At 34.0% G+C, this 20,324-nt stretch overlaps 1 protein-coding gene across 2 annotated transcripts in view; it reads right to left on the bottom strand.

Annotated features, from left to right (window-relative positions):
* Nucleotides 1–20,324, bottom strand: part of TINAG (tubulointerstitial nephritis antigen) — a 175,110-nt gene that overhangs the window by 58,790 nt on the left and 95,996 nt on the right. For both annotated transcript variants that reach the window (XM_044675883.1, XM_044675882.1), the window contains 2 exons: nt 13,900–13,945; nt 7,784–7,907 (listed from right to left, as the gene is read on the bottom strand). In XM_044675883.1, coding sequence (XP_044531818.1) covers nt 7,784–7,907; nt 13,900–13,945 — 170 coding nt within the window. The remainder of the gene's footprint in view (nt 1–7,783; nt 7,908–13,899; nt 13,946–20,324) is intronic.

The following is a 20,324-nucleotide window of genomic DNA, read 5'->3' as shown; positions in this document are numbered from 1 at the left end:
AGAAAAGCTATAGTTATATAAATAGATTGATGTGAGTAGATAAAAATCATCAATAACATAAATGCTAAAAAAGACACATTCATGATAGAGGCAAGTAGGTGTTGGAGGATGAAAACAAGAGTGCACTACAGTACTCTAAGGTAAGTATCAGGAGTGCTACAGTTCAGTATGAGTATAAGTTGTTGAGGAAGAGTAAGGATATCAAAAAAGAAAGAACTTTGATGATAGTGTGAATAAGAGAAAGATCAAAAGAGGACTAATACTGGTACTTGAGATTGATGATAAGTGAGGAGATCTTCGCAACTTTCATTTATCTTTTGTTTTCTCTATAAAGAATGATTGACAGGAAAGTCAAAACAATAATGACTCATATGAAGATGATACTAAGACTTTATAGATTTAGAACTGGAAAGTACCTCATACACTATTTACTTAAAAATATTCATTTTATACATAAGGAAGATGAAGCTGGAAATTTCAATTGACTTGACCAAGATCATGTATAAAAGTAGGAGGGCCTGGATTTGAAGATAGGACCTCTGGCTCCAAACCCAGCATTCTTTCCCACTGAATCATCCTAAAATGGAGTGCAATAATCTATCTTTGATGCATTCAAGTCATCTGGCCCAGATGAACTGCAATCTTAAAAGATTTGGCAGGTATAAATGCTGAACCAGTATTAGAGAAAGTGGTGACTAGCAGATATACTACAGGTCTAAAGAAGAAAGGGGAAAACAATGGAATCAGTAAGTTTGACTTCACTTTCCACAATTCTTCTGAAATCTTCTTTTAAAGAGAAGATTAAGGAACATCTAGGAAAGTTAGTGATAATCACAAAGTTCTATGGTTTTATCAGGAATAAATCATTCCAAAATATGTCATTTGTTTGTTTTCTAGAGTTACTAAACTAGTAGGTCAGAAGAATATTATAGTTCTGATTTCTCTAAATTTTAGCAAAATATTTGAAGAGATCTCTCAGCACTTAATATAATGACTGGTGCATTGTTAGTACTCAATAAATGTTTATTAACTTGAGGAAAATATCAAGAGAGTTGGAGTAGTTGATAATTTAGTATAGAGAGTCAGTGTCTAGCAGAGTCTCTAATACCTAGCAACATGCGTAGCATATAGTAGGCATTTAATAAATGCTTGTTAAATTGAACTGAATTGAATTTAGAATTGATTGAATGTTTTTACCCTGAGTGATCATTAATGATTTGTGTCAAGTTGAAAGGAGTTCTCCAGTAAAATGCTCCCAAAGAATGTGTGTTTGGCCCTGTGCTTTGTAAAAAACATTGTCAATAACTGAAACATACATGAATTTGAGCAAAGATGGTTTGTTTATTAAATTTGCAGAAGATAGAAAGCTTGTAAGGAAAGCTGACACACTGGACCACAGAAACAACTTTCAAATGACCTTGACTGACTAGAGCAGTGATGGGCAAACTTTTTAAAGAGGGGGCCAAAGGAAAGGAAATGTTCATGTCAGTGTTTCTAAGGCAACTTTTTCGAAGTTTCATTGTATTGTATCCTACTCATTGTATTCATCAGATTAGGAATAATGTTGCAAGGCTGGATAGAACATTTCAGGGGGCTGCATCTGGCCCGCAGGCAGTAGTTTGTCCATCACTGGGCTAGAGCATTAGCATAAGTCTGGTTTTAGTAAGGATAAATGCAAAGTCTTGATTTGGGCTTCAAAATAAATCTGGTCCAAAAGAATAAGGTGGGGAAGAAATAGCAAGAAAACAGGTTATCTAAAAAGTATGATGAATTTAGATTTTTAGTTGACTGCAAGCTCACAGTAAGTCAGCCTTATGTTATGAGACCCAAGAGAGTTAATGCAATATTAAGCTGCATTGTGAACCGTAGTATTCAGGAGTAAAATTATGATGGGTAACAACCCGCTTTACTTTGTGATAATAAGAACACATCTGTAGTAGAACTATTATCTGTATATGGCCTTTGACAAATAGCAATCTCTTTGGGTTTTGTGGCTTCCTGATTTCAAAAATGAGGGCACTGAACCAGGTGATCTCTACAGTCCTTTCCAGCTTTGAATACCATAATCTCATGATCTTTAAGGATCCTTCCAAAGCTATGACTATAATTCTAAATAAGAATGCCACATAGCGAGGACTTCATAAAATAACTCTTTTCTTCATGAGCTAATAGAATTTGTTGTGACAGGTTCAAAAGCTACTCCATGGGAGTAAGTTAAGCTTTCTGGCAAGGAACATTGACTTACTTGAGCCATTGGAATACATTTTAATTCAATGAAGCATCATCTTCCTAAGTGGTGTAATTACAAAATTAGCAGTTGCTAAAGGAGAAATGAATTAAACTCTTTCACTGAACTCTAATGCTTCAGTGAACCAAATAGTATCCAAGTGTTCTGAAATAATTCTAAAAAACTCAACTCACTCTCACAGAGTAGTTTACCCCCTGCAAGAACTGGCCTCATTAAGCATCACTTGGGCATACCAAGTTTAAAAAGGTTCCACTTTTCTGGGAGCTTTCAAAGTGAAAAAAAATCTTCTGCCACATAAGCCAAAATGCAAATTAAATAAAGTTGTCCAAACTAATTAAATATCAAAAAATTGGCCTGTTTATCTAAGCCTTCACACATGCCCTTTATTTTGTAGTAGAAAAAAATACAGCCTGTTCTATGGTAGATAGGGAGTCAGCTTCAGAGAAGACTTGGATTCAAGTCCTACTTCAGACATATATTGTGATCCTGGGCAAATCATGTAACATTTCCATCTTCCCTGGTAATTTTATAAGTTGAAAACAGGTAGAAGAAATTTCCAATTTTGTAGTTCTATGTATTAATTAATAAAATAATGGTCCAAAAAAGGGTCATAGTTAAACTAGTAGCCCTTATAAAATTAATTACTCACTTCCAGTTCAATAATGTAGGCTCCATGGGTAAGGTGGTGTTTTAATTGTTCTCTGAATGATAGAGGGGAATGAAATTGGTCAACTGGCAGGGGGAAAGATCTCCTATGTGAAGTCAGTAGATGGAGAAGAGTGAAATTAATCTTGAGTTAGTCTGAGGAAGAAATAAGCCAAAGGAAATGAAGTTTGGTATTTGAGTGAAAACAGGGAAGTAGAATGAATGTAGAAAGTTGTATCATTTATCCTGATAAAGGAACTCAGGATCCAGGCTAAGAAGTTAAGGCAATTAGAGAACCCCTGTAAAGTTTGAGAAGAAACACCATTTAACAGAAGAGAAGGTGATGGAGTAAGAAGTGAGTGCTATCTCCATTCACCTTTAATCAGACCATCTCCTTCACTTTCCTCATGCCACTGGAAAATTAGAAACCACCCTAAGCTTTGATAGGACAGCTTTCCCTTTGTCATATTTCATTTCAACTAATTAAAAGTCCAGTGTCAGTCTCCTTGAGGAGAGGAGCTGTTTAGCTTGCTTTAATTCATATCCTGCATGCTTAGCACAATGCCTGACATATATAAGTATACATAAATGTCTATATCAACGTATCTATCCATCTATCATATATCTCCCTACGTATGTAGCTATTATCCTTCTATCAGTCTATCTTGTATCTATTTCCTCCTCAATGATAATAGAAAGATAAGGTAGCCAAAATAAAACCAATCCTAGACTAATACTATGTCTGCAGGATCAGGAAAGATTACTATATACTAATTTCATGCAGAAAGAAATATCAGAATGTTTAAAGAATTTGTGGCAATGAAAATGTTGATGTTAAAAGTGAAAATCAATGAGGATGAGTTCAAAATCCCTCCTCTCCTCCAGATTACTTGTTCACTCAAAAGTGAAAGCTGAATGAGAGGGAGAGGTTTAATAAATGTGACTTTGAAGAATCCAATTTTATTTGGCTTCAAGAAACCTTGCCAAGTACCTTGCAAGAAATAGTTTAAAGATAGTACGGGGTTGACTAGAGAGTGATCAGAGTTCTCTAGACTTGATAAAATTATTTTTTTAATAGGGACTATCAGAGGAAATGTATTTGAGCTAAAGACCATTGGATCCTCATTATGGGTGTGGCACTATTTCTTTTGCTTCTCTATTGTTGTGTGTCTAGAGTTAGTGTGGTGGCATGATACTGTTGACCAGGATAGTCAAGGAGATCCCTACTCTTATGCACCCTCTCTTTTGAGGATAGTATTATTCCTTTTCATCATTCTGTCCGGTCCTTCCCTCTGAAGGAATGCATTTCCTTTCAAATTAGCTGTGGGAAATCAATGAGAAGGGAAAATAGCCAGGACCCCACATCCCAAATCAGTCCAAGCTCAGCAAAGTCACTCCCAGACAAAGTTGCTGGCTCATTTGACTTGAAAATTCAAGAATTCAGTTTTAATTTCTTCCTTTGCTCTGGAAAGTTAGAAAAATATAAACAATGCATATTCGAATCCCTTCCATAACTCAGAGTTTAGGAGTATGGCATCCCATACTCTAGAACAGTGGTTCCCAAACTTTTTTGGCCTACCGCCCCTTTTCCAGAAAAAAAAATTACTTAGCACCCTTGGAAATTAATTTTTTAAAATTTTAATAGCAATTAATAGGAAAGATAAATGCACCTGTGGCCATCACCACTTTCCTGGATCGCTGCAGCACCCACCAGGGGGCGGTGGCGCCCACTTTGGGAATCACCGCTTTAGAAGATTCACATAAAAAATTTTGGCCCTCCCTTCATAACAGAGAAGTCTGAAATTTTTCTTTTTCTTTTGTGGGGTATCAATGGTACCTTACTATAATATTTTGGTTAAGTATTTGGTCATGGGCTATTATTTTAATTCTAAAAAAGAAATTGTGTATATTTGTGGTATTAAAAGATAAAACATTTTGACATTATACAATATTACACACATGTTTTATGCATTTCTGAATTTCTAACCTTCTTTGTGTTGTTGCTGGTCTTTGCATGTAATCCATTGCTTCCACAAAACTCCCCCCCAAAAAATTTCCATTTAATTTCTTATGCACAATATATTGAAACTATCATGGGAAAAGTCTCAATGTGGAAGAGATAGCTGTAATAACTTTTCTACAATGTGAGTCCCCTCTAACACCCCACATACCCTAGGCAAAGAATTTTTCAGGGGAAAATCATCAAATTTTTCTTCCAGGTACACCCTCCTCTAGCACCTCTTCTGTCACATTGTACAAAGACACACCTATGCTTTTAGTAACATGGTCAACTGTTTATCATACTTAAATACATTGTAAACAGAAACCTAAACAAACTATTAAGAAATGAGAGTTCAGGGAATAATCATACTTTTTCCAAGAAAAGAGGGAAAAAGTGGGATAAGAGAGCAACTCCACCAGTTTTCATCCCTTCATACCAAATCATTCTAGCAAACTCAGCGACTATCTGTTCTATGAATCTTGTGCATGATTTGACCACATAGCCCCAAACATGTCACAATCTTTCTCTCTTTCTAGGCTTGTATACCTAACCTGGATGGTTCTTGGCTTCAGCTTCCCATATTCTCTTTTAGTACGGGAAGTGCTAGGTTGCCATTTTATAAGCTTATCCCATCATCCCAGACTCAGAACAAAGTTCCTTAGAGCTAAGTAGAGGAATGCTGGTGGACTTAACCCCAGACCAATAAACATCCATCTCCAGTGTCAGTCTCCTAAGCAACCCCAAGGGGTGCTGTAAATGTTTTGTTACTTCCCTTTGTTCTTTTATTTGAACATACATTAAAACAAAAACATTTCTTCATATGGATACAGTATTATATTGAATAAATGACCATTAATAAATTTTTGATTAAGCTTGACACCCAGTTTCCCCACATTTCCTAATCCTCCTTGCTAATGACCAAGAACCATCCAGGCTAGTGTGCCAGCCTAGAAAGAGAGAAAGATTGTGACATATTTGGGGTTATGTGATCAAGGTTCTGTGGACAAGATTCATAGAACAGATAGTTGCTGAGTTTGCTAGAATGATTTATTAAGAAGGGATGAAAACTGGTTTCCCTCTTTTCTTCTTGGAAAAAGAATGATTATTCCCTGAACTCTCATTTCTTAATAGTTAGTTTGTTTGAGTTTCTGTTTACGATGTATTTTAAGCACTGAAAAAAGCACCTGTTTTCCAACATCACTCTCCAGAGTTTCTTATTCTTCCCTCACTTATATGGCTCACAATAAACCTAAATATAACATATTCTTCTCTTTATGCTTACAATAAGTTTTTAAATAAAAATAAATGGAGGAGTGAGCAATGTCTATCTTTCCCATTATATACTGACTATTATAACAGTAACAAACTAATCAACAAACATTCTTTCAGCACATACCTACTAAGTGCCAGGCATTGTGTTAGACTCCGGAGATACAAAGTCAAAAAAGAAAGGGTTCCTCTCCTCAAAAAACTCACCTTCTACTGGGGGAAGCAACTTGTATAGGTGAACGCATGTGCATACATCCAAAAATAAATACATATAAATATGTATATATAGAGACATAGACATGCCTACAAATATATGCAGATTAAATTAAATGGTTCAGTGGATAAAGAACAGTGCCTGGAGTCAGCAAGAACTGATTTCAAGTCTTGCCTCAAATATTTATTAGCTTTGTGTTCCTGAACAAGTCACTTAACCTCTGTTTGCCATAATCCTCTGGAGGAAATAGTAAACCAATCCAGTATCTTTGTCAGGAAAATCTCATGGACAGAAATGAAATACCATGATCCATAGGGACACAACTGAATAACTAAAAAACAACAAAGTTTAGGGAAGGTAGTCACCAGATTGGGGCACAGGGGGTAATGCAGAATGGTTTCATGTAGAAGGAAGATTAGACCAGAATCTTGAGAGAAATAAAAGATTCCCTAAGATAGAAACAAAGAGGAATTGCATTTCTGACCTGGAGAATAGTTGGTGCAAATGCAAAGTCAATGTAAATAAATTCTTTATGAGCAACAGAAAAAGGCTATTTTGGCTAGAGCACAGAGTGTAGGATACATAATATGAATGATACATAATACTAGATACTAGATGAAAAAATGATTAAAAGGAAGGCATTGATGCTAATAGAATTGCATACCACCTGAAAAATAGTAGTTGCTTAATAAATGTTTATAAATTAGTTTATGGTGGAAATAATAACACTAGCCTATGATGTTATCTAGTACTTTGACCTTGTCTTAAATACAACATCCTATTGGATCTTCTCAACAATCCTTTGAGAAAGGTAGAATGCCACCTTATTTGATAGGAGTGACCCTTTACACAAAGTGCCTCCCATAAATCAGTACTTAAGAAATGCTTGTCAAAATAAATTGAAATCCCTTTTTATGAATGAGGGATCTGTGGCTAAAAAAAGACAAAAGGATGGCCATAAAATTGCCCAGGTTTGTACATACGGTGGAAAAAAACAAAGTTAAATCTTTGTCTTCTGACTCCTTGGTCCCTTCCAACACACCAAAAAGTTAGATATTGTTCATTTAAATCCCAAAGGATTGTGGACTCTTTTGGTACTTTGTTACCCTCTTATACAAAGGTGCTTTCTGTGGTATAGTTGGGTTTATCCACTGGCTATGGAGTCAAAAGATTCAAGTTCAAATCCTTTTTCTGGTGCTTTACTATCTCTGTGACCTTGGACAAATCACATCCTCCCTAGACCTCAGTTTCTATAATAGGGAGGTCTCTGGGATCCCTTTCATTTCTAAAATCTATTGCCAATGGTTTTCATTTATGGGTTCAATTCCCCATGGGTGTACAAGAATGTCATGTGTTGTTTTTTTTTCAGAAACATTGACAGAATTTCTATAGCCATCTTACTTACCCAGTAAGTTTGACTGCATGAGTACGTAAATTTCGGTATTTTTCTGATTCATCCTTTATGTTGCTGGTGTGTCTATATATCCCTGATTTGTAATGGAAGAAATCATCATGGACTTGCATTATGGCTAAAAGAAAAGTCAACAACATCATAGTTAACATACAAAAACTATAAAGAAAACATTGTAGTCTTTTCCCAGGCAAATCTCTTAGTTCTTTCCATGGGTTTTCCTTTGGATAACCAAATTCAATTTTCTTTCTTAATTTAATTGGTTATAATACTTTCTTATTCTTCTATAAGAGTGTCATTGATATATTTCTAATATTACTTAAGTTCATATTATGCTTATTAAACTAGATCTAATTTAGATCAAAGAAAACACAATATTATTAGAAATTGAACCACTAGTAATCAATTCCTTCCACATTGGGCAAGTCATTTCTTTTTCTCTGTTAACCCCATTCTTCACCACAAGTCTATAAAAGCTCCAATTAAGCCTGCAGTGAAGGGTGAGCCTCACAAAAGAGGCTTAATGTTATTGTTCTTAATCCTCCCATAAAAATAAACCTTTCTTTGGCAAGTCTGAATGAAAAGCTGAGCCTTAGAGTAGGGACACTATGCCAAGATTTCATTCTCCAAATACTTAGGTAAAAAACCAAAAGTGGGATCTTTTTTTAAAAATCATTTGTAATGCATAAAAATCGGACCTCTGATAATTTCTTTCTGATATCACAGGATGTTCTGTTGAAGGGTTTGGGCAATACAAGGTGAAGGTTTTCCAAATTCCTTACAGAAGTGAACATCTCTTTACATTTTAAAAGAATATGAGCCATTAGTTTTAAATGTATTTCACTTATTCATTTAATAAATATTTATTGAATTCTTCCTTTGAGCAAACCATTGATAATAAAAGCTCTCATGTTAATAGAGCTTGAATATTTTCATAGTACTTATCCAATAAAAACTCAGTGAAGTAGGTATTACCTACAAGTCTTATCTCTCAGGAGGAAAATGGGCTCCAGTGATGTGAAGTGACTTGCCCAAGGTTAATTGTCAGGATCAGGAACTGAATCCAAATCTCCTGAATACAAACACAGCACTAGTGCTAGTGGATAGATTGCTAGATTTTCAAATCTAAAAGACTTGAATTTACATCTTCTACAGACACTTATTGCCTATGTGATCATGGCAAAAAAAACACTTAACCCGAGTCAGTTTTTTCATCTGTAGACAATAAAAGCACCTTTTTTTGATTTATTGTGTAGATCAAATAAGATATTCTTCATCAAGTGTTTAGCATCTACTTCCAAGGGTTGTTGTAAAGATCCAATGAGATTTTATATGCATGCATGTGTATGTGTGTGTACATAATTATTTTTAAAAGCCTAAATGTTGACTATTTTTATATTCTACACTGCATTTTAAGTCCTTGTATAATACCTTATACCCCAACAATTAAATCAACTTTAGGATAAAAAGTGTCATATAAAAGAAAGACCATTGGATCTGAAGGCAAAAGGTCCAAAATAAATCCTAGCTCCAGCATTAACTACCTGTGTAACCTTGAACAAGATACTTCAACTCTCTAGACCTCAGTTTTCTCACCAATGAAATGAGAGAACCGAACTACATGATTTCTGAGTTTCTTTTCCCAGCTCTAACCCTTATTACCCTACAGTCTAATTTAGCATCCTGGGGCCATAGAATCTGGGATTTAGAAGGGACCTCAGAAATTATATATTGAATCATTACTTAAAGCTATACCTTAGAATAGAAGTGACCCCTCTATAGTATGATCCAACTTTTGCTTGAGGACCACCAGTAACAGGGAACTCACTATCTCCCTAGACAGAACACTCCATTTTTGGATAGGGTTATTTATTAGGAAACTCTTCCTTCTGTTGAGCCAAGAGCTATATCTCCAAATATCCACACGTTGCTCTTAGTTCTGCCCTCTGGGGCCAAGCAGAACAAGGCTAATCTTTCTTCCATATGACAGCCTAGATCAATTTAGATTTGAAAGAAAGAGCAGGGGGAGGGGGAGAAATGTGCTCGTTATATAATCATCCCTGAAACTGTGTTAGTACAGCAATGTCAGAAACATTCCATTTTAGATATGCCTCTCTTCCACACCTTTTTTTTCTGATAATACTCAAATAGTCTCAAAAGAGGACAATTCTCCTTTATCTTCTATTAACCATATACACACAAAAATGTAAGAATTTACAATGCAGTAGTGCCTACAGGATTTTGCTTTTTCTCTTTCATATTACCTCTACCTCTAAAATTCTATAGAATGTGAAAGAAGGTGATTCTTGGAAGTACTAAAGAATGTAGAAGAATGCATGTCATATTATTTATTCAGAATTATCTTGCTTTTCATATCCTCTTGTTCCACTGAAGGGGGAAAATTGGCTGTACGTTGGCCAAAGCAATAACAAACAGACAATCAGATTGCATCTCCAGCAGAATGAGTCAACCAGCACTTTATCCATTTATAAAAATGTGCAGATATTGCCAAAAGCTTTTCTGTTCTATAGAAATATTCAGTCCTTCAGCACTTATGACTCATCCCCTTTTGTAAACACCATGAATGGTACATGTTCTCCTGTTTGTCTAAAGAACTATCACCTAGGTCCTTGGATTTATTATTGTTTTTAAAAAATATATTTAAAACTATTTCAATGTAATTGTTTTTCTTTGTAATTCTATACATTTTATTTAAATGATTAAAAACATTATTTTGAGAAGGGATTCATGAGTTTGTGTGATAGCCAAAGGAGCATTCCAGAAAAAAAATTAATTGATTAAGAAATCCCTATCATAGAGAAATGCAGATAGCATACCAGGACAATTAATTTAAAGAAGTCCACTACATCCAATTTTCTATGCCAAGTAGATGTAGGCATTTTATTAAGGTAGAAACAAAGATTTCTGTGAAGAAAGTTTGTTTTGGGACATAAATTAAATCCAAAGGTCTCTGTAAAGTTTTCTGAACTTGTCCAACTTAGCAAGTAAAGAGTACACTGGATCTGGGGACGTGGGTAAAAGTCCAAATTTTGCCAGTGATGTCAGACTGAGTGGTCTTACTCAAGTCAATCAATATCTCTAAAATTTAATTTTCCCACACATGAAATGAATCTCTAAGTTGTATATTACCACAAAACACTTCATTACACATAGAATTTTAGCTTACCTTCTTGCAACTATTTTTTTTCTAATTTGTTATCTGCAATTTCAATGCATTTTGTGAAATGTCTTGAACAAAACTGAACCTAAAATATTCAGTCATTTCAATCTGTATGGAGTTGATTATCTAAAACATGTACTACTTAGAAAAAAAGCAGCACAATATACTGGAGAAAGACTCAACCTTGGAGTCAGGACAACCTAGGATCAAAGCGTATATCTGACATGTACTACGTATATAATACTGGAGAAACCATTTAACCTCTTAGGGTCCCAAGCAACATCCTGAGACTAGATTTTGCACAAATGTGATCTTATATTGGTAGATTGCTACTGGGAAATTCCTTGTACCAAGAAAATCACAGGTCTAGTCTCTTTCTCTAATAATAAGAAAATGTGCAGTTCTGTCCTTTCTTTACAAATCTTAATTTGATCCTACCCTTGAGCTTAAGCCCTCCCTTATATCTTCCCTCTTTTTTCACAAGTCTCCTGGAAAATGATATTTATACTTATTTATTCTTCTCTCTCCTCCACATTTTACAGATTGTCTTTAACTCCCATCAAGCCACTGAAATTTTTCTCAAAAGTTACAAATGACATCTTTTTAAAAATGTATTTATAAGTTGGTCTGTAACATGTAACATATAAAATATTAAAATACTCAATTGACTCCTCTCTCTTCCTCCCATATGAGGAAGTATAATTTAACAAAAAGATATATGTATGTATAAAGTCATGTATTACTTATTTCTATTTATAGATTCTTTCTTTGGAGGCAGACATATTGCTATGTATAATGTTCTCTTGGTTCTGCTTGTTTCACTCTTCATAATTTCATTCAGGTCTTTCCAAGGTTTTTTATTTCAAAATTATCCTGTTTATCATTCCTAACAGTGTGTATATATATATGTATATATATATATATATATATATATATATACATTTTATGCATTTGGTTTCCCCCACTAGACTATAAGGTGTTGAAGGAAATTTGTATCTATAACCCCAAAAGCAAATGAATTATCATATATATAGTAGGTGCTAAATAAAGACTTTTTAAAATGTATAATGTTTTAAATGTATTATTTAATTTATTTTTTATTATTTTTTACCTGATTAATTTTAAATGATAATTTCCATGGTATAAGGATTAACAACCCAGAATCCTCCAATATGAATTAGTCTTAATGAAACATTTCTCTCTTCCTTTATAAATATGTTGCATATATGCACATTCATATGTATATATTTAGCTTATTCCAGTATAACATCTAATGTATTTAAAGAACAAGTAAGATGAACTTGTGGTCCATGAATAAAATATAAACTAACCAGGAGACAGAGACTGGTGATCTCTTGAGCTCAGGAGATCTGAGCTCCAGTGGGTTATACTGGTCCTACATCCATACTAAGTTTGGCATGAGGGCCTCTGGCTTGCCTAAGAGAGACAATATGGCCTAGGCCAGAAATGGAACAAATCTGTGAATAGCCCCTGAATTTCATATCAGGGTAAGATTTTTGAAAATGTTTTTTAAACCAACTGAGCTTGCCCTATTAATTTTTTTTATTTAATCATCAATTCATTTTAGCAAAATGTGGCCTCTACTATTCTAATCATATTCAAAATTGGATACACTTTCTTCCCCTTAATGACAAGCTTAACTCAAATTCATTTTCCTCTATTAGTCAAAGAAAATCTCTTTGGAAAGTAATTGTTGTACATAGCATTAATCAAAGGGAAGGAGGGAGCATTTATACTCTATGTTTATTTGGTTAAATTTGCCAAAAATGACTAGGTTAGCTGGCCAGGAGAGTTTTCATCAGTCTACAACCTTTTCACAGACAAAATAAAGATTTAATTCTCCTAGCTATATTTGCCTTTCCAACTCTATTTGATGCCTGCAAATTTATCTATCTCTTTCTCCTTCAAAATTCTCTATGATGTCAAATTTAGTGGCAAATTTTTGGGGGGTTATTCTTTATCATTAGGGTGTCTTTTCTAATGATAAACATGAATTCTAATAAATCATTTTTTCTGGGGAGTTGGAGAATGAGCCATTAATCAGCAATTTGAGAGTAAAGAGGCTGATAGAACAATTATTAATTAATCAATCAATCCAAAAAACATTCATGAAGTATCTTTTTATTTTCCAGAAACCATTACCCTAAGCCCTAAGGACAAAAGTACTAAAAATTAAATCATCTCTAATGTAATCTTCTATATTTTGTAGAGAAGTACTATCTTCAGAATCTTGAAAATTGTTCTATGTTAAAATTTACTTTCGGTTATGTTAAAATTTATTTAGGAAAGGTTTAGAAGGGGAAGATCTACCAAAGGACATTGAATTTAAAAATGGAAAATAATAAAAATGAGAAAAACATATCTGTTGGGAGTTAAGTAAGGAAGCAATCATTGGGTATAGGTAGGGTAAATTTCAAATGCCATAGAAATTCCAGAGGGGAAAAGAGAGGAGCTAACCTAGGAAACAGGCAGAGGAAGCAAGCATGCAAACATAATAATTGCTTATCCACATTTTTTAAACCTTTACCTTCCATCTTAGAATCAATACAGTATATTAGTTTCAAGGCAGAAAAGTGGTAAGGGATAGACATTGAGGGTTAAGTTACTTGGCCAGGTTCACACAGCTAGGAAGTGTCAGAAGCCAGATTTAAATTAGGGATTCTTGTTCTATCTCCCAATCCACTGTGCCATTTAGCTGCCCTCTACTGATACACTTTTTCAAATGGACATAATTTTTGGCATTGCACTGAGAACAATTAATAAAAATATTAGTTCTAGAACTATAGAATCCCAATGCACATTTAATAGCAATAATCATTTCCTCCATAAATATCTTAACATGACAAATATACTTTTACATACATAGAACAAATAAATCATCATCTTATTCTTTATTTTTAGCACTAACCTTGTACTGGCCCATTCTGCATGATTTCCTTCATTATTTCAGTTTCCTGGAAGGAAACAAGAATGTAAAAGTGAACATCATTACCATTGATCACTGTTCACTATAAAAATTGTTTTATGTGGTGCTGTAGAGTAAATCAGATAGAAGTCAATTTTATTTGCCAAAAGGTTATATTTGAACATTTTTGGGAAATCAGATTAGCAGAATCTTAGAGAAAGTTAGTCTAATCCTTAGATGAGCAAGAATCCTCTAATAAAATGATGCATATAAGACATCTTTATAAATTTAAAGCATCACATGAATATTAATTATTGCTACTACTACTATCATACATGTATAATCATCCAATTTTTAAAAAGACTTTCAGAAAGGCAAGATACATACCTTCCAAATGAAGTCTATTCCTCTTAGTGTAGTGCTAATGGCAAGAAAAATTTACCTTCCATTAAGATTTAATTTGGGGGATTCTGGGAAAATGGTGGCTTAGACTCAGCAAAATTTCAGACCTCCAATACCCTTCCACACCAAGATAAAAAACAAAGTGCTTTGAGGGGAAAGAAAACCAAATCTAACAACAGGACAGAGCTGGAGGATCCTCCTGCTGTACTCAGCTCAAGAGGTACACAAAAAAAGTCTGAATTCTTGAACTGTTGGGTTTGAGAGTAAGGAAGAAGGAAGATCCCAAGACCTGTCCCCCACATGCTGTGCTGAGCCTTCAGTGGTTCCTGGAATCTCTGGGTGGGCAGAGGCACTAGTCCAGAAGGAGGATCTTGCTGGCACAGCTATGCCAGGCTCAGGCAGTAGATAACAAACAGCAAGGAGCAGATGGAGGAGAAATGAGAAGAGGGCAGCCTAATCACAGCAAAAATACTCCATCTTGCCCCTCCCCTTCTCTCTAGGTTTTGGTTTCAGGTTACATCATGCTCTTCATATCAACTCCTCCCTGGCTTAATCCCATCAACAGGGCAGAGAAGAAGTTTGCAGAGGGCAAGAACATTCCAATACCCCTCCCCCTAGACTGTAGAGAAAGTAGCTACAAACTTCTGTTGCCAGCTAGGGAAGATCTTACATCAGATTTCATTAAAACCACCAATTTAACCTAATCAATCAGCAGAGTAGAGAAAAACCCCATTCAGGACAAAATAGCCCAAACCCACAGATCCAGCAAATAATCAGAGAAACAAGATTACAGACAATTACAGTGGGGAAAGAAGGAAAAAAAATATGAGTAAACAACAGAAAAAGAAAAAACAAATTACAATCAACAGCTTCTATTCAGGAAATGAACAAAAGGCAAATTAAAAACAGGAAGACCAAGGAACTCCAAGGAAAAAGCACAGAAACCACAGCAAATTGGACACAGGCTTTGGAAGAATTGAAAATACAATTCAAAAATCAATTAAGAGAAGATGAAGACAATTTGAAAAAGGAAACACATGAACTAAAACAAGAAAATAGTGTCTTGAAAGCCAAAATTTACCAGCTTGAAAATGAGCCAAAGAAGGTGAAAGATGACCTACAAAGAAAATCATACCAAAAGAAGGATGATCAAAAAGCCAGGGATGAAATTCAGGCTTTAAAAATTAGAATTAAACAACTAGCAGCAAATGACTTCACAAGGCAGCAAGAATCTATAAAACAAAATCAAAAGTATGAAAAATTTGAGGAAAATATGAAACACATTATTGACAAAACCTCAGATCTGGAAAACAGATTACAGAAAGACAATTTAAGAATTATTGGAATGCTGGAACATCATGACAAAAGAAAAAAGCCTGGACATCATCCTACAGGAAATTATTAAAGAAAACTTCCCCAATATACTCGAACAAGAGGGAAAAGTAGAAATTGAAAGAATCCACAGATCATCTCCTACATTTAATCCACAACTGACAACTTCCAGGAATATTATAGCTAAATTCAAGAACTACCAGATCAAGAAAAAATATTACTATCTGCTAAGAAGAAGTCATTAAAATACCAGAGAAATACAGTTAGGATAATACAGGATCTGACTGCATCTACACTAAAGGACCAGAAAGTAAGGGAACTGGGTCTACAACCAAGAATCAACTACCAAGAAAAAAACAATTATAATCTTGCAGGGAAAGTGTGGTCATTTAATAAAATTGAAGACTTACAAGCATTCATAAAGAAAAAAACAGACTTAAACAGAAAATTTGATGTCCAAATATAGAACTCAAGAGAATTACCAAAAGGTAATTAAGAGAGGGTAAAAAAAAATGAAAAAAAAACTTTTTTGGGGGGGACCCAATAAGTTTAAATGATTTGTACCCCTATAAGAAAAGATGATATTGGTAACTCTTAAAAATTGTTGTTATCATCATGGTAGCTAGAAGAAATATACTTAGAGGGAACACTGACAAAGTGTACAGGATGAAATGTCAAAATATATATATATATATATATATATATATATATATATACACACATATATATGTATGCATGCATGTATGTATACATATAAAACTAGAGGGGAAAAAAGAGGATAATATTAAGAGAAATGGGAAAAGAGACAAAATGGAGCAAATTAATATGCCATAAAGAACCACATGGTAGGAGCAGGGGAGGCAACCAATACACTGGAAGGGTAAAGAGGTTGGAGATAGGAAATACTTAATTCTTATGTGCGTTGAAATTAACTCAAAGAAGGAAGCAAAATCAAATCTATTGGGGCAGAAAATTGATTCTCTATAGAGAAGCAGAAGGGTAACAAATGGACTGGTAGGGAAGGAAGCAATACAAGGGAAGGAAAGTGTGGGGGTAGCTTAAAAATACCCTAAAGAAAAATAAGGAGGGCATAAGAATGGAAGGGGGAGAAAGGGAAGTAAAATAAGGGAGGGTATTAGGGGAACTGATTAAAAACAAAACACTGGTGTGGAAGGAAATAGTGAAAAAAGAAAGGGCAGGATAAGGAGAGGGAATCAAAATCAAAATTAGAATATACAGTTGATAATCATAACTTTGAATGTGAATGGGATGATCTCACCCATGAAACAGAAGCAAATAGCAGAGTTGATTAGAAACCAAAATCCTACCTTATGCTGTCTACAAGAAACACACATGAAGCACGTAGACACACATAGGGTAAAAGTAAAAGGCTGTAGCAAAATCTATTGGGATTCAACTGAGAAAAAGAAGGCAAGAGTTGCAATCATGATATCGGAAAAATCCAAAGAAAAAATAGATCTGGGTAAAAGAGATAGGGAAGGTAACTACATCCTGATAAAAAGCAGTATAAACAATGAAGAAATAGCAGTACTCAACATGTATGCACCAAATGGTATAGCATCCAAATTTCTAAAGGAGACATTTGCATAGTTCAAGGAGGAAATGGATAGCAAAACTATACTATGGGAAACCTGAACCTTCCCCTATCAGATCTAGATAAATCAAACCAAAAAATAAATAAGAAAGAGGTAAGAGAGGTGAATGAAATCCTAGAAAAATTAGAGTTAATAGATATGTGGAGAAAAATAAATAGGGATAGAAAGGGATAAGCCTTCTTTTAAGCAGCACATGGAACATTCACGAAGATTGACCATGTACTAGGGCATAGAAATATGGCAAACAAATGCAAAAGAACAGAAATAATAAATGTAACCTTTTCAGATCATAATGCAATAAAAATAATAATTAGTAAGAGTACATGGTTAGGCAAATCAAAAATGAATTGGAAATTAAATAATATGATTCTCCAAAATCAGTTAAGGAACAAATCATACAAACAATTAATACTTTCATAGAAGAGAATGACAATGATGAGATATCCTACCAAAATATGTGGGATGCAGCCAAAGAAGTACTCCTGGGGAAATTTTTATCCTTAAGTACATATATTAACACATTATGGAGGGCAAAAATCAAAAAATTAGTCATGCAAAACAAAAAATAAGAAAGTAAACAAATTAAAAATTACCAGATGAAAACTAAATTAGATATCATAAAAATGAAAGAAGAAATTAATAAAATCAAAAGTAAAAGAACTATGAATTAATAAGACTAGAAACTGGCACTTAGAAAAAACAAATAAAATTGACAAAGTATTGGTCAATCTAATTTAAAAAAAAGGAAAGAAGACCAAATTAACAGTATCAAAGATAAAAAGAGAGACCTCACCTCTAATGAAGAGGAAATTAAGGCAATCATTAAAAACTATTTTGCCCAATTATATGGCAATAAATATAGCAATATAGGTGATATGGATGAATATTTACAAAAATATAAATCACCTAGATTAACAGCAGAAGAAATAGAATACTTAAGTAATTCCATATCAGAAAAAGAAATTGAACAAGCCATCAAAGAACTCCCTAAGAAAAAATTCCCAGGACCAGATGGATTCACAAGTGAATTCTATCAAACCTTCAATGAACAACTAATCCTAATACTATGCAAACTATTTGACATAATAAGCAAAGAAGGGGTTCTACCAAATTCCTTTCATGACACAAATATGGTACTGATCGCAAAGCAAGGTAAATCAAAAACAGAGAAAGAAAACTACAGACCAATCACCTTAATGAACACAGATGCAAAAATCTTAAATAGAATTCTAACAAAAAGACTCCAGCAACTGATCACAAGGGTTATTCATTATGATCAGGTGAGATTTATGCCAGAAATGCAAGGATGGTCCAATATTAGAAAAACCATTCACATAATTGACCAGACCAACAAGCAAATCAACAAAAATCACATGATTATCTCAAGAGATGATAAAAAAGTTTTTGACAAAATAAAGCATCCATTACTATTGAAAACAGTAGAAAGTATAGGAATGGAAGGGCCTTTCCTAAAAATAATAACAGTATATATCTAAAATCATCAACAAGCATCATTTGTAATGGGGATAAATTAGAAGCATTCCCAATAAGATCAGGAGTGAAACAAGGATGCCCATTATCACCTCTATTATTTAACATTGTACTAAAAACACTAGCAGTAGCAATTAGAGAAGAAAAAGAAATTGAAGGTATTAAAATAGGCAGTGAGGAGACCAAGCTCTTTGCAGATGATATGATGATATACTTAAAGAATCCTAGAGAATCAACTAAAAAGCTAGTGGAAATAATCAACAACTTTAGCAAAGCTGCAGGATACAAAATAAATGCACATAGGTCATTAGCATTTCTATATATTTCTAACTCATCTCACCAGCAAGAGTTAGAAAAAGAAATTCCATTTAAAATCACCTTAGACAATATAAAATACTTAGGAATCTATATGCCAAGACAAACACAGGAATTATATGAACACAAGTGCAAAGCACTTTCCACACAATTAAAACTAGATTTAAACAATTGGAAAAACATTAATTGTTCATGGGTAGGATGAGCTAACATAATAAAAATGACCATCCTGCCCAAATTAATTTACTTATTTATTGCCATATCTACCAATCTACCAAGAACCTTTTTTTAGTGAATTAGAAAAACCTATAACCAAGTTCACTTGGGTGAACAAAAGATCAAGGATATCAAGGGAAATTATGAAAAAAAATGTGAAGGAATGTGGCATAGCAGTACCATATCTTTAAATGTAGTATAAAGCAATAGTCATCAAAACAATATGGTACTGGCAAAGAGACAGAAGGGAGGATCAGTGGAATAGATTTGGGGTAAGTGACATCAGCAAAACAGTCTATGATAAACCCAAAGTGCCCAGTTTGGGGAACAAAAACTCACTATTTGACAAAAACTGCTAGGAAAAGTAGAAAACAGTACTGGAGAGATTGGGTCTAGATCAACATCTCACACCCCACACCAAGATAAATTCAGAATGGGTGAATGACTTTAATATAAAGAAGAAAAGTATGAGTAAATTAGGTGAGCACAAAATAGTATACTTGTCAGATGTTTGGGAAAGGAAAGAATTTAAAACCAAGCAAGAGTTAGAAAAAATGAAAAAATGTAAAATAAATAATTTTGATTGCTCTAAATTAAATAGCTTTTGTATGAACAAAACCAATACAACCAAAATTAGAAGGGAAGCAACAAATTGGGAAAAAAATCTTTAGAACAAAAAACTTTTACAAAGGTCTCATTACTCAAATATATAAGGAGCTAAATCAATTGTACAAAAAAATCAAGGCATTCCCCAATTGATAAATGGGCAAGAGACATGAATAGGCAATTTCCTTATATAGAAATCAAAAGTATCAATAAACACATGAAAAGTGTTTTAAATCTCTTATCATTAGAGAAATGCAAATCAAAACAACTCTGAGGTACCACCTTACACCTAGCAGATTAGCTAACATGACAGCAAAGGAAAGTTATAAATGTTGGAGGGGATGTGGCAAAATTGGGACACTAATATATTGCTGGTGAAGTTGTGAATAGATCCAATCATTCTGGATGTCAATTTGGAACTATGTCCAAAGGACTATATAAGACTGTCTG

The sequence above is a fragment of the Gracilinanus agilis genome, chromosome 4, assembly GCF_016433145.1.
Source record: "Gracilinanus agilis isolate LMUSP501 chromosome 4, AgileGrace, whole genome shotgun sequence".
NCBI classification, from domain to species: Eukaryota; Metazoa; Chordata; class Mammalia; order Didelphimorphia; family Didelphidae; genus Gracilinanus; species Gracilinanus agilis.
The sequence above is the reverse complement of the archived record's forward strand: the minus strand, read 5'-3'. Positions and strand labels throughout refer to the sequence as shown.